The 14617-nt window shown below is 56.2% G+C and overlaps 2 protein-coding genes across 5 annotated transcripts in view; one reads left to right on the forward strand and one right to left on the reverse strand.

Annotated features, from left to right (window-relative positions):
• Positions 1-7314: 7314 nt before the first annotated feature.
• On the forward strand, positions 7315-9211 carry PIMREG (PICALM interacting mitotic regulator). Its single transcript, XM_031957346.1, is given in 5 exon segments — positions 7315-7586; positions 7674-7963; positions 8069-8182; positions 8818-8884; positions 8887-9211. Coding segments are annotated over 5 exon segments (843 nt in total). The 5' UTR covers positions 7315-7331; the 3' UTR covers positions 9004-9211.
• Positions 9212-12005: 2794 nt separating this feature from the next.
• The window catches only part of PITPNM3 (PITPNM family member 3), an 80640-nt gene continuing 78028 nt past the window's right edge, over positions 12006-14617 (reverse strand). For all 4 annotated transcript variants that reach the window (XM_031957344.1, XM_031957342.1, XM_031957345.1 and 1 more), the window contains exons 18-20: positions 13555-13738; positions 12961-13089; positions 12006-12889 (exon numbers count right to left, since the gene is read on the reverse strand). In XM_031957344.1, coding sequence (XP_031813204.1) covers positions 12581-12889; positions 12961-13089; positions 13555-13738 — 622 coding nt within the window. In that variant the 3' untranslated portion in view covers positions 12006-12580. The remainder of the gene's footprint in view (positions 12890-12960; positions 13090-13554; positions 13739-14617) is intronic.

The following is a 14617-nucleotide window of genomic DNA, read 5'->3' on the forward strand; positions in this document are numbered from 1 at the left end:
TTGGGGATAATAGAAGCATTTGCCTCCCAGACTGGCTGGGAGTGAGATGACATATGTAAAGTGTTTTGCAAACCTCATAGCCCTTATGGATGTTCACTGGGTCAGCAAATGTCCTCCCAAAACTGTGGCACTACAACTGAACTGAAGCCCTCTGAGGGGTCTGATGTATGGAGGACATGGGACAATGGTGAGCCCCCTTACTCTTTTCCATGCATCACTCCCCAGCTCCTCCCTCACTTGCCCAGCAAGGACGGCCTCTGGCCCCGAGGACACTGCACTATGGAGGAGAAAGCCGTCCCAAGGCTGTCCGGGGCTGTCCTCCTTTCCAGAAGCCCGGCCATCTTGCTACCTCTGCCTAGAGCAACAACCCAGTTCCTGAACTTGCCTCAGCCCCAACATTCAGCCCAGGTGCAGCGGGTCAGCTACAGCAAGTCTCCCAGGATGGGCAGCGCGCATTCTGAGCACCCTGGAGAGTGCCCAGCCTCGCCCACCGGGATGCAGAAGCCTACACAATAAGCGGGTTTCTGGCACCATCTGGTGGCCTGCCCCAATCTTCACAGCTCCTCATGTGAGTGGGGACCTGCAAAAAAGTCATTAATTTTTCTGAGTTCAGGAGTGAGGCGGGGAGGGGGGACGGTAATCCATTCTCCCTAGGGGCCCAGAGAAATGGCAGAAGTGCAAGCACGATCCTCAAGAAGCCACCCCACTCCCCACCCCCACCTCCCAACCAGTGAGAAAAAGTCTTGGAGAACCCTGAGGCAAGAGGCTCAAGACTGGAGTAAGTCTGCTGGAACCTGATCTCCAGGAGGGCAGGAAGTCTGAGCTCTACGCAGCCCTGAGGTGCAGAGGCCTGAGCAGTTCTCTGAACTGCCTCTGGGTCCTCACAGGAGGATGAGACTCCCAACTCCTGGGGTGTCCCCACATCCCCAGACCTTTCCTGCCCTTAGCCACAGTCCAGGGGAAGCTGGCCCATCCCATCCACTGCACTTCTGTGGAAGGCACTGAATGGAAATCCTGACCAAGGAGCAAATGCCACCATGGAAACTGGAGAAGAAAGAAAGGGTTGCTTTTTCTGAAGAATGCCATCTCTCTCCTCCCTCCCTCCCTCCCTCCTTCCCTCCTCCCCCCATCTCTCCTTTGTATCTCAATCTCTTTCCCTCTGTCTCTATGTCTTTTCCCCTGGGTGTATAAATCTGTGTGTCTCTGTGTGTCTCTGTCTGCTTGTCTCTGTCTCAGTGTCTCTTTGTATCTCTGTTTCTGTCTCCCCCTCCTCCCTCTTTCTCTCTCTCCTGTCTCCTCCACTTCTCTTTCTAGGGAGGAAGTGAGTCCCTTTCTCACCAAAAAGCAGCCCACAAGATCCCTGGAGCTAATCCTAGTGGGAAAGCAGGGAATTGCCTGGGCCTTTGCCTCCCAGCTCCTGCCCCACACCAGGAGGCACCCACGAGTATTTGAGATGTCTCACAGCAAATGGGCCAGGCTCTTGCTCTGTCTCAAAATGAGGGAAACATCTCCTTCCTGAAGACTTTGTACGGAGGGGGCAGCAGGAGAATGCGCGTCTCCCCTATCAGGGGGCAGCTGGGGAGATAGAAAATGGACTTCAAGTCATGCTTAGTTGGAAAGCAAGCCACAGCCAGCCTCATAAATGGGAGAGCTGGGCCAGTGCTGAGGACAGAGCCTGGGGAAGTACCGGGGAGGTCAGCGATCTGGGATGGACGCCCCGAGGTGGGAAAGTACTTGGCACTAGTAGCAGAGTAGAAAGAGCCTTGGGTTGAGGGTTAGACACCTGGAAGTGCTGGCTCCTTCCTTTCCAGATTACCTCAGGAGGAAACAGTCCCTGACTTCAAAGATCCCCCTGCTGCCAGTGTCCCCATTTGGTTTTTCACCCTCTCCAATTGACAGAGCTGCTGAAATCCTCCACGCTCCTCTCTTGCTCAAGACCGTCCCTGGTTCTGTGTCGCTTATAGGGCTGGATACAGGCTCCTGAGCCAGGCTGGGAAAGGCCTCCCAAGCTGGCCTCCAGGGGCCTTCTCCAGTTTTGTGCTACTTTCCTTCACCGAGGTCACAATCTGGGCAAACTGGCCTGGAATACCTCCCTCAATTCTGCAATTTGTTCCTTGCCCTTCAGACCCGGCACCATCCTCCCATCCATCCTTCCCTCCCCATCCTAGTGATTCTAAACCACCAGCTGTCAATGCTCAGAGACCATTGGTTCCCCCCTAAAATAAGTTCCCTTATTCCCCTCCCTCTCAACCAACCCCTCTAACCCGCCTGCTACAGCCACTATCCCTGCCCTTCTGTTTGCTGAGAGATCTCTTCCACAGACAATAAATTCCCTTTCATCTTAAGTCTTTTCCTTCTCCAGTCCTTCCATATTCTGGTTCTCATTCAAATTGGGCTTCCTCCTAATGGAGTTTCCCAGCCTCCCTTGCCAGCACTGGCTGCCCTTTCATTCCCTACCCCCTGGGCATGGGAGGAGCCGTATATTCCTCACTCTCTGTCCCCACTTCCAGGCTCTCTGTCACTCTAACTCAGTTATCTCTTCTCTGAGGTTCATTCGACCCATATGTCTCTACCAATGTGGTTCTGGTCATTACCTACTGACCACCACGACCCCCTCCCTCCTTCCTCAGAGAATTCAGTCCCTGCCCTGTCAGCAAGGGCATTTCTACCATGCCTCCTAGATGCCCCCTCCTCTCCTCTGACCCTGCACTGGCGACTCTCTTCTCCCTTGCCCATCTTGAGCCTCGGGGCAACCAGGTCAGCTCTACACTGTCCTAAGTCCTTTTCCCTCAGGAGGATTTGGGGGAGATGGCAGAGTAGGTCAGAAAATTCCAGATTTCCTCCACAAATAGGACAAAACAGTGTCCCTGGAGGTAAAGCAGTAAAATTAAACAAAAGTTGTAGCAGAATTGTGGTCAAGACCAGATGCCAAGATGGAGATTTGGTGAGTGGAGGATAAAGAAAACTTCAAGCCCCGGGGCTAGCTGGATTGGGAAGTCTCCTGACTCTGAATTTTTACTTCCCAGACAGTGTGGGGAGTTGTCATCTGAGCCGAGGAAGATTGAGGGAGTCTCTGCTGATAAGAAATGCCAGGCCCAGCTGTAGTGCCTAGATGTGACCCTGGCTAAGGAGGGGCCCACCCACGCTCCGGAAGTGGGGCAGGGAAGCTGCTGACTGTGGGCACTTAGGGGAGGGTGGAGCTCTTGGGTTCTGTACCAGGCCAGAGGGAGAACTGAAGGAGGACCTGAAATCAGAAGCACCATCCTCCACACCCGAGGACTCAAATCGATTACACAAAAAGACTACTATAAATTTGTAAAATGAGCAAGGAAAGGAGAACATAGATGTTCCTAGGGGAATCAAGAGGTTCATCTTCAGAAAAAGACACTAAAGCAAAAAAAAAAAAAAAAAAAAAAGCTTCTCCTACCTCAAAGAGCATTGGTAAATGGATTCCTGCATCCCCAAAAGAATTCATAGAACTCAAAAAAAGACTTTAAAAATCAAATGGGAGGGATTGAAGAAAAAAAAAAAAAAGAATCCAAGAAAAACAGATTGTGAAAAGAAAGTCAATCAACTAGAAAAAGAGATCCAGAATCTTAAGAAAACTACTCCTTGAAAATTAAAATTGGAAAAAAAAAGCCAGAAAAGTTATGAGATCAAGAAATTATTTTTAAAAATAATGTAAAAATAGAAGAGAATCTGAGACATTGCATAAGACAATAGATCTGGAGACTAGATAAAGATGAGAAAATATAAGAATAATTAGATGATCTGAAAGCTAGAATAAAAATTTTAGAATCTTGATACAACATAAGAAATAATTAAAGAAAATTGTCCTGAAATATTGTTCTATAAGAAATGATGAGCAATCTGATTTCAGAAAAGCCTGGAAAGACCCACATGAACTTATGCTAAGTGAAGTGAGTAGAACCAGGAGAACATTAGACACAGTAACAAGATTACATGACGATCAACTGTGATGAACTTGGTTCTTTTCAAAAGTGAAGTGATTCAAAGTAATTCCAATAGATTTGGAATGGAAAGTGCCATCTCCATCCAAAGTGAGAACTATGGAGAGTGAATGTGGATCAAAGCATGTATTTTCACCTTTTTTATTCTTGTTTGCTTGGTTTTTTTTTCTCATTTTTTTTTCACTTTTGATCTGTTTCTTATGCAGTATGACAACTATGGCAATATGTTTAGAAGAATTGCACATGTTTAATTTGTACCAAACTGCTTGGTGTCTTGAGGAGGGAGGAGAGAGAAAAATTTGGAGCACAAGATTTTGCAGAGGTGAATATTAATAACTATCTTTACATGTATTTGGGGGGAAAATACTATTTAAAAAATTGTCCTGAAGTGTTAGTACAAGAGAGGAAAGTAGAAATAGAAAAAAAAAACCATCTATACCACCTAAAAGTGATCCTAGGAGAAAAACTTACAGAAATATTAGAGTCAAATTTCAAAAATCTCAGGTCAAAGAGAAAGTATTGTGAGCAACAAGAAAAAAACAATTCAAATATGGCCAAGCTAAATTTAGAATCACAAAAGCCCTAGCAGCGAAAAAGACCACAGGTCTCTTAGTATATATGGAAGAGCAAAAGAAGCAGCACTGTGGTTGCAAATATCAAACTCAGCAAACTGAAGTATAATTCTGAATGATTAAAAAAAAAAAAAAAAAAAAGGATCTTTAGTGAATTACTAGACTTTCAGGATTTGGTTGCAAAAGATCTGAATTTAATAGAAAATTTAACATATGAGATCCAAGAGAAATATGAGGTAAATATTAAAGAGTAATTACAAGGAATGCAATAAGGACAAACTTTGCTTTACATATGGATATGTAAACTATATGTCTAAGATTGTCATGAGTAATTGGGTAGTTCCCAAGAAAGACAGGACAGCTGAGTATGATGTGACTCAAAAAGGCAAAACAGTGTAGGAAAAGATAAAAAGAGTAATTATGCTACATGAATGAGATGTGAGAGGAAGAACTAACATCAAGGACTTAGATGGGAGAGGAGTGCTGGTAGTTCTGGACCCCTCTCATCAGGATTGGGTTAGAGAGAGAACAGTGCATATACATCTAGGAGGGTATAAAAGTCTTCTAAATTTACAAAGAAATAAGAGAGAGAAGGAATAAGATAAGGAGGAAATAGAAGGGGGTGTAGACTAATAGGCATGGGATAAAGAGGGAGGGAAATTGGGGGAAAGAATAAGGGAGGGATCCTTGGTGGAGGTAGTAATAATGAGGCTAGATCAAGGGTAGAAGTAAAGCAGAGAAAACAGCAGGGAGAAGACATAAGAGATGTCTTATCCTAAGACCTAATAATAATGATCAGGCGTAGAATTTATTAGGAAAAAAAGCAGACACAGCAATCATGGATCTCAAAATCAAAACTACAATAGATTTAACTGAAAAGAGAAAAATTAGGGAAACTACACCATGTCAGTCATATTAATCTATATTATTTTAAATAACTAGAAAGTATAAGGTTGAAATAATGCTGTGATGTAGGAAATGAGTTGGTGGATTGAGAAAAATATTATGATTTTATATAGACAGAGGAGAGAAAAAGACAAAGGAAAGAGACAGGGACAGGGACAATGACAAGAGACAGACTGAGAAGCAGGAGAGAGAAGAGACAACAGAAGGAATCACAGAGACAGGGACAAAGGAAAGGGACACGGAGACGGGGACAAGGGAAAGGGACACGGAGACAGGGACAAGGGAAAGGGACACGGAGACAGGGACAGAGGAAAGACACAGACAGGGACAGAGGAAAGAGACAAGGAGACAGGGACAGAGGAAAGAGACAAGGAGACAGGGACAGAGGAAAGAGACAAGGAGACAGGGACAGAGGAAAGGGAGAGCGGGGAGAAGGGAAGACAGGGACAAGGAGGAAAGGACAGGAGAGGGACAAGGGAAAAGAGACGGGATGGGGAAGGGAAAGGGACACGGAGACAGAGACAAAGGAAAGGGACACGGAGACAGGGACAGAGGAAAGACACAGAGACAGGGACAGAGGAAAGAGACAAGGAGACAGGGACAGAGGAAAGACACAGAGACAGGGACAGAGGAAAGAGACAAGGAGACAGGGACAGAGGAAAAGGGACACGGAGACGGGGACAAGGGAAAGAGACACGGAGACGGGGACAAGGGAAAGGGACACGGAGACAGAGACAAAGGAAAGGGACACGGAGACAGGGACAGAGGAAAGACACAGAGACAGGGACAGAGGAAAGAGACAAGGAGACAGGGACAGAGGAAAAAACAGGCAGGGACAAGGAAAGAGACGGAGACAGGGCAAGGAAAGACACGAGACAGGGAGGGAAAAGAACGGGGGGAAAGGGAAAGGGAAGGAAAGGACAAAGAAAAAGGAGACGGGCCAAGGAAAACAAGAGACGGGACAGAGGAAAGAGCAAGACAGGGCGGGAGGGACACGGAGACGGGGAAAGCCACGAGAGGGGACAAAAAGGGCCGGAGCCCGGCAGGAAAGGCCGGAGGGCCGGGAAAGTCCCCGGCCCCAGGCCGGGCCCCGAGGGCCCGAGGGCCCCAGGGCCGGGAGCTCCCGGCCGCGGGGGCGCTGCTCCCCCCCAGCGCCCCAAACCGGCCCCGGGGCGGGCCTGGGGGAAGCCGCGGCGGCCCGCCGGGCCGGCCCCTTTTGGGCCCCTCCCTCCAAGCCCCACGCCCGGGGGGCGGGCCGTCCGGGGGCAAGGCAACGGGCCCCCCGGGGGGGACCAAAGGCGGAGGGATCCCCGGGCCCAACGACCAATGGGGAGGCCGGTTGGGGCGGTTCCCGGGGGCGGCAAGGGCCGCACTGGGGGCAGACAGACCTGGCCGGGGGCCTCCCACCCAAAGCCCACAAGGGGAAGGCAGACGGGGGCCCGGGGGGCACTGGACCCGGGGGGGGGGGCCCTCCCCCGCCAGGACCCCCAAAAAGGACCCCCTCCGGGGGCCCGGCCCTTCCCCCTCTGGGAGGAGCAGGGACCGGGCCCCCCCACGGGGAGGTCGGGCCCCCCCCTTCCCCCTCCCCCAAGACGAGGATTTCCCCCCAAAAGGCCCCCTCCCGCTTTCCCTCCCCCCCCAGGAAAGGGGAACCACTGGGGGACCCCCGGGGACCGCCCTTTCCCGCCCCCCCAGGCAAGGGGGCCCCGCCCCCCCACCACAGGCCTCGTCCCCCTGCCCACCCCAGGGGTCCGCCAGCGGGGGCCCGGGGGGGAGGGAGGGCAAGGCCGGGGGCACAAAGGCGGGGGGGGGGCCCCCCCCGCCCAAGCAGGCGGCTCCGGGACCCCCGCCCCCTCCCCGGGAGGTCCAGGCCAAGGCAGGAATGGCCGCGGTGTGGCAGGGAGTGGCCAGAGGCCGGAGGAGCCACCAAATGCTGACCGAGGAGGCCGGGAGCCCGAGCCCCGGCCGGAGGAAGCCACAGTCCGGCTCGCTGTGTACCCGCCTGAGCCGGCGCCTGCCCCTGGGAGTCCTTGATGCCAACTTTGGGAACGGGCCCTCCTGGGAGCCGCTGGAGAGCTCGGAGCGCGTGGGGGTGGCTGCCGGCTCTGCCCGCAGGGCCCTGGGATCTGTGGCTCAGGTACCAGGAGGAGGCCCCCGCGGCTGCCCGGAACCCCAACCCTAAATGCCTCCCGACTCTAACCCTAAATGCCTGTGCCTGTTACAGAAAATCCAGAGGTCCTGCCAGAGCAGCGGCCGGAGGAGAGACCCGGGCCGCGCCCCCGCCGGGAGCCCCCACCCATCCAGGAGGAGGAGGAGCACCCGGCCGTCGGGGGCTCCCTCGCCGAGCTGCGGGGCCCGACGCCTCCCCGCCACCCCACCCTCCCAGGGCTCGGGGCTGAGAAGGCTCTCCAAGTGGATCACCAAGGACCCCCTCCGTCCTCTGCGGAGGCGCTCCCAGCGGGCGGCTGCCCTCCTCAGCCCCTATTCTTCCCCCGCTCCTCTCTGCCCCACCAGGCAAGCCTGGCCTCCCTCCCCAGGGCAGGTGGGCTGGGGGGGATCTGGCCCTCAGGGCTCTGCTAGGGCCCCCCTGACCAGCCGGTTCACGTTTGCTCTGTCCAGAGGCGGATGCCAGGAGGAGGAAGAGGAGGAGGAGATGGAGTCTGTGGCTGCAGGCATCGAGCAGCTGAAGCACCTGTCTGAGGCCTTCGACGAGGCCATCGCCACCGACGAGAGGTGAGGGGGGGCTGGGAGCAGAGGAGGCCCCGAGTTCCCTGTCTTGTGGCACACCCCCTCCCCAAAAGCCCTTCCCTCGTCCATATGCTGTCGGTGTCCTCAGCCAGGGCAGCAGTACTGGGCACGGGGCCCCCTCCCTGTCCTGGAGTCAGGGGTCCCCAAGTACTCCGCCAGTGCTCCCCACCTGCATCCAGCCTTGGACCAGGGAGGATGGGGCCAGGTTGGGGTCCTGCCCCTCAGTTCCCCCAGGCATGGACGATAACCAGGCCCCCTCCTCCCTCTCCCGTCTCTTGTCTTAGTGACTTGACTGTTGCTCTTGTTCAACCCTGAAGAGGGCGTGGGCATGGCAGGTAAAGGCTGGGGGGCGGCTCCTGGCCAGTGCTAGGGGGGATGGTCTTGAAGGGCTCCAAGGGCTGCATCTAACCTCAGAGAAGCTGGAGCGGCCCCTGGCTGTGGCCCCCTCCCCTGACTAACCCAGTATGAGCAGCCCCTTCCCAGAGGGCTCGTGGCCCCGCGCTTCACCTCTCCGTCCCCCTCTTCCCCCACTGGGGGCTTCTGGGGTCTGGCTCAGATGAGAAGATCTGTGGGAAACAGTGGGGGGCCCATGGCCTGAACACCCCTTGGGTCCCCCACAGGAAGCAAGCAGTAGCTCATTACCGCCTGCTCATGGCCCACAACCTGAGGGCCATGCGCCAGTCGGAGCGGCGCCCCTGGGCATCTGGACGGAGGCGGGTCAAGGGACTGGCAGGCTGTGCGACCCCCTACGGCGCAGAGTGACCGGATGCCCACGGGGCATCTCCAGCTTGGATGCTCACAGTTGAACTGAAGCTTCAGGCCACGGGGTGTTTCCACCAGGCTAGTGTCGGGGGGCCCAGACCGCCATTGTGTCTGTGCTCAGGAAGGCTTCCTTCCCACCCAGACTCTACCTGCTGACTTAGGTCTGGCAGACCCCATCCCTCGTTTAGACCTTGGGTGTTAAAAACCGCCACTACGGGGCCCCTCCCCATAATAAATGCTGTTACTTCTGTCCTGCGGCGAGGTATTTGGTGGGGGGGCGGGGGGGAGACTGAGCCTGTCTGGCCCAGGGACAGCCCAGGAAGGTCCCCTACCCCCATGGGTGTGAGACGGGGCCCAGCCCGACCTTGAGCCTTTCTGAGCAGGACCCCAGTTCCCAAGATTCAGCCAGGCCTGGGTGTGTGAAAGCAGGGAGCGCCCGGCCCTGGACGGCTTCACAGGGGCCCAGCCCGGCCTTAGGCCTTTGTGAGCAGGACCCCAGTTCCCAAGGCTCAGCCAGGCCCCCGGTGTGTGAAAGCAGGGAGAGCCCGGCCCTGGACGGCTTCACAGGGGCCCGGCCCAGTCCAAAGAGCACCAACCAGTGTCCTTAAAGGCAAGGCAGGTTTTATTTGTGACAGCACTGGAGAGGCAGAGCCCGGCTCGGACAAAACGCAGACCCTTGGCACCGACCAGACACCTCGTTCGGGATTGTACACGTTTGGACCACTTTGTACAAAGAGGCAGAAGAAACAATCTCGGTCACCACATAACCACGGACGATACTGGAAATGACACAGACTTAATGGAGACCGCCACGAGAGCCGGGAAAAAGGCCATCGTTCCAGAGACCCCTTTGAAGGGGGGGTCCCTGGCGAGGGGCCCGACCACCCTCCTCTGTCCCTGTGTCCTCCCCAGAAGCCAGGGGAAGAGTCTCAGTGCCCCTCCTCTCACCCAACGGGACCTACAGAAGTCCAGGTCTCAGAAAAAGGGCCAGGGAGATCAAAGGACAGGGCCCACAGAGTCTGAGGGGAAAAGGGCCTCGGGGGTGGAGCTCCCCTCACCTAGGAGGGAGGAAAAGGGAATGCAGGAAAGCAATTAATGCAGGCCTTGGGCAGCCCACCCTGAAGCGCTGGCCCTCGGGCATCTCTGGGCCTGAGGACAAGGGTCCCATCTCCTTTTGTGCAGCCCCCTAAGTCTTGGCCAAGTCTGTGCCCTTTGGGAGCAGCTTCCTGTGCGCTTGTTCCCCCAGCCCAGACCCACCATGGTACTGGCCCTCGGGAGAGATGAGCAAGAACCTCCCCTGGCGGGGGAAGCGGTGAGCAGACAGAGGGCAGCAGGAAAGCCAGAGAAAGCCCCGGCGCTCCCAGGTCACAAGCACAGGCAAACCCCAAGTGGGAGGCCGGGGGACTAGGGCTGCAGCGCTGGGCCGGGAGGGAGGGGGGGACACGCCCCCCTGGGGGTCACCAGGCTTGGCCCTCACCCTCTACATTTCCTCCAGCTTTACGGGAAGAGCACAGACTGACCATTCAGACACTGTGTGGGGAGCCATGTGGGCATGGGCATCTGAGCAGGGCTGAGGTGGGCGTCTAGGCAGAGCCCCCTGTCACACAAGGGGCTGCCTGGGCAGCTTAGCACCCAGCACCCTCACTGGGCACCTCCAGAACGTGGAGGGCGCTTGGCACCCCAAACTCCTGCCCCATAGGCCGGGCTGCTGGAGGGGAGCTGGGTGACCGCCGGCCCGTGCCTCCAAGGTCTCTCCCTGGCTCCCATGGCACTGATTGACACCCCAAGGAGAAGTAGAGGACGGGCCTTGAGAAGGAGCCCTGATCTGGGGCCGCACCCACAAGAGAGGGCAAGGGCATCGCCCAGTGAACCCAGGGCCTTGCGCCTGCCAGGGCTTAGCAACCCTGCTGAGCCACGGCCAGACGGCTGGGCAGAGACTGCAGCCTCCTCCCCCTTCCCCCCAGCCGGGGCTCTCAGAGGTGGAGCCACAAGAGCCGGGGGCCCAGCCGGGGGTGACCTTCCAGAAAGAAGAGTGTCTGGTGGCGGCCCCAAAGGGCCTGGCGGGGAGGGCAGCCACCTGTGGGCAGCAGGAAGCACTTATTGGGAGGTTGGTTGACTGGCTGACTGCCGCTCAACAGCTGGAGTCCGGGGCCAGAGGATCTTGGCTGGAGCCGTCTGCTCCCCAGCGGGCAGAGGTAGACATGGGCAAGAGCTGCGCTCACCAGACGGGAGCCAAAAGGACTGTCCCAACCCTCTGGGGTCGCTTCCCTGGCAGGGAGGCACTGGCGCGGCTCCAGATCCCAAATGCCTAAGGAAACAGCCCGGACTCAGGCTGAGCGGGCAACTACAGCCGGGCATCAACCAGAGCCCAAGGCCAGGAGTGGAGCTAGGAGTAGATCGTCTCAGGGGCACGGTGTGGGAGGGTGGTATGTGAGGGAGCACGATGCATGGGGGCAGGCACAGTACATGAAGGGGCACAGTGCATAGGGGTGGGCACGGTACATGAGGACATGGAGCAACGAGTGGCCCAGCTCACCTTCCAAAGGGAGGCTGGCCCAGCGCTGTCTAGAAGCCCAGGTGCCCTCTGCCCTCAGCAGCCTTTTTCACCCCTCTCTCTGTCCTAAGCTTCCTCACTGATCACCAGCCCTGGGCAAGCGTTTGGGAAAGGGACGTCTCTGAGCCTTGGCAGGTCAGGAAGGAGGCATTGGGACTAGGGAACCGAAGGCCATCTCCAAACTGTGAACTGGAGGGTTGGCCACCAGAGGGGTAGAGCTGGGCTGGGATCCCGGAGATTCCTGGGTCCGATGCCCGCTTTACAAGTGAGGGAACAGAGGCCCCTCGAGGGAAGGGCCTCGACGTGGTCACTAGGACAGAGCCGGGGCTAGTCCTGTAGAGGAAGCCCACGGGACACTGGGTGGGCTTCCGAGCTCAAGCCCCCGAGAGGGACAGCACCGTCAGCAGCAGAGAGCAGCAAAGGCTGCCGCCACCGTTCCGAGAAGGCCCCGCAGACAGCACTGAGGGGCTACGCAGCCTGAGACCCTCCCGGGGCGAGCCAAGGGCTGTCACCAGTGTCTCTCAAGACCTCCCAGGGGGTAGTGGCGGCTGTAGCCCTGGAAAAGCAGGCCCCGCTGGGCATCGGAAACAGGAGGGCCCGGGCGGGGGTTCTCCCTGGCACCTCAGCACCCAGGCCGGGGCCCCCAGCCCCAGGCCTTTCCAGGAAAGGACCCCAAACCTAGACAGACGACAGACAAACAGCAACCCCAAAGTGGGCGAATGAGGACAACTCTTGAACCAAAACCGGCACGGCCCTTCCCAGGCCCACCCATCTCCAGCCTCCGAAGCCGCCTGGGGCCTAGGGAGGAGCCCCAGCCCTGGCCATCCCTTGTTCTGTCCCCAGGGCGGGGCTTCCCACCCTCACAAACGCACCTCAAGTGTCACAGGACACACTTGAGGCGCTGGGGACACAGCTGCTCCGGGGGCATTTCTGGACAGACACAGGGAGGGGAACAAAGAAGAGCTCCTTGTGTTTGGGAGAAGGCAGACTGACCCCTGACCCAGCCCCTCCACCTCCAGGCAGGCCTCCCGCTCAGGAAGGCGGCCCCAGACTATGGCTCCCCAACTTTAGGGTACCGACTCAAACTTGGGGGGGCCCCCCCGGGCCCAGCCCACCGGCGGGAGGTGTCGTTCGTGGTCCTTGTCCGACTCTGGCTGGCTCTGGGCCCGCTCGGGCTTCGGGGTGGATACCGGCGGGTCGGGCTGCTGGACGGACATCGTCCGGCGCAGATGGTTCCTCTTCCTCAGGAACTCGGGCTGAGAGTGGAGGCCGAAGCTGCCTTTGCGCAAGATCACCCGTGAGTTGTTCTTCTTGGGCCGGGCCCGGTGGCTGGATTCCAGCAAGGCCAGGTGGGCTGCATAGCCCTCACTGAGGAACTGAGGGAACGAGGGAGGGTCAGAGAGGCCCCCGACCTAGCCGGCCGCCCCACCTCAGACCCTCGCGGTACCTGGCACTGGTGCTGGTACTTCTTGGCGGGACGGCCCACGATGAAGATCTGGGAGGGCGGCAGGCCCAAGGCGCTGTAGACCGAGATGTCCTTCATGGAGCCGTAGGCCGCGCTGACCTTGATGAAACACTGAAAAGCAGGCAGGGCCCACAGGAGGGAGGCTGACCCCAGGGAGCCTGGCAGGACCCCCCCCCCAGGCGGCTGCAGCACCCCCTCATCCACCCTGACCTAGCTGCTGCGGGGAGGCAGAGGCTGTGGTCAGCTTGGCTCTGGGCTCGCCTAGGTCATGCAGGTCTAGGACGAGAGAGCAGCCAGGCTGCCCCCCACAGGACATGGGCTCTCCCCTCAGGGTCTTTGCTGAGGCCACTGTCTGTGCTGGCATCCTGCCCCTCCTCAGGGACCCCCTGCAATCCCTAGCTTTTCTCAGACTCGGCTCTACTGCTGCCACCTTCAGGAAGCCAGTGACAGGGCCGAGTGTGGTCTAGTGTGGCCCAGTCCAGCCTCATTCTGCCCAGCTCTGTCCTGCCCTGCTCTGCCCATTCCTGCCCTGCCCATCCCAGCTCTGCCCTGTCCCACCCCCTGCCCCGTACCCACCTCCTGTACAAGGTTCCGCAGAAAGATGGCCTTCTGCCTCAGGGGGTCATGCACCAGCCCGTCAGAAAAGAAAATCATGCCCTGGGGGAAGTTGTGCTGGGCCAGCCAGGACACCACCCGCTGTTTCTGCAGGTCTGGCCGCCCTGTGATGTAGAGGATCAGATAGCCCAGGTCCTGCCAGTGCCTGCAGGGGCAGGATATAAAACAACCTCTGAACCATCAGCATTTTTCTGTACGAAAACTCAAGAGATGACGTCCGAGTCCTAAAAGTACAGACAACGCAAACTATCTGGGAGGCGGCCTGCTGAGACCAGCTCTAAATGAAGGCAGGGACTAAGTGAGCGGCATCCCTTTCCCACAAGGAAAGAGTCAAATCCATGGAGAAACAGTCAATGCTTGTGGATAGGGTGAACCAACAGCAAAAATCACCACACTAATTCAATTTACTAAATAAGGCCCAAAAAAACGATTAAAGCATTGCTTAGAGAGCCAGGAAAAATGGTACAAAGTGTATTTGGGAGAATAAAGTCTTAAGATGCCTAGGGAATTTAAGGGGGAAATGTGAAGGCCCCAAAGGAAATGTGGGGCCAGCCGGACCTGACCTCAAACTGTATTAAAGTGTTCGCTATCAAAGCAACTTGGTGCTACCTAAGAATCGGAGGGGGATCCATAGTGGACACAGTAGGAAATAACCCTGGGTCCAAGAACTCCCTAGTGAACAACTGCTGGGAAAACTGAAGGGCAGCTGGGCAGAAACTAGGTAAAGACCAGCATCTTAGACTGTATGCCAAGATAAAGCCTGCAAGATTTCAACATAAAGGGAGAATGCCATAAGTAAACTGAGGAAACATGGAAGTTTTCCTGTCAGATCTATGGAGAAGGGAAGGATTTATGACCTAACAAGAAATAGAGAGGTTCATAGAATGTGAATGGAAATGTTTTTACATAAACAAAACTAAGGAAGCCAAAATTAGAAGAAAACTAGGCAACTGAGGGGGAGAGGGGGGAGAATTCTAAGCAAGTTTTTTCTAATAAAAGTATCATTTTTCCAATATATAGAGAA

This window comes from Sarcophilus harrisii, chromosome 3, assembly GCF_902635505.1.
Source record: "Sarcophilus harrisii chromosome 3, mSarHar1.11, whole genome shotgun sequence".
Taxonomy (NCBI): Eukaryota; Metazoa; Chordata; class Mammalia; order Dasyuromorphia; family Dasyuridae; genus Sarcophilus; species Sarcophilus harrisii.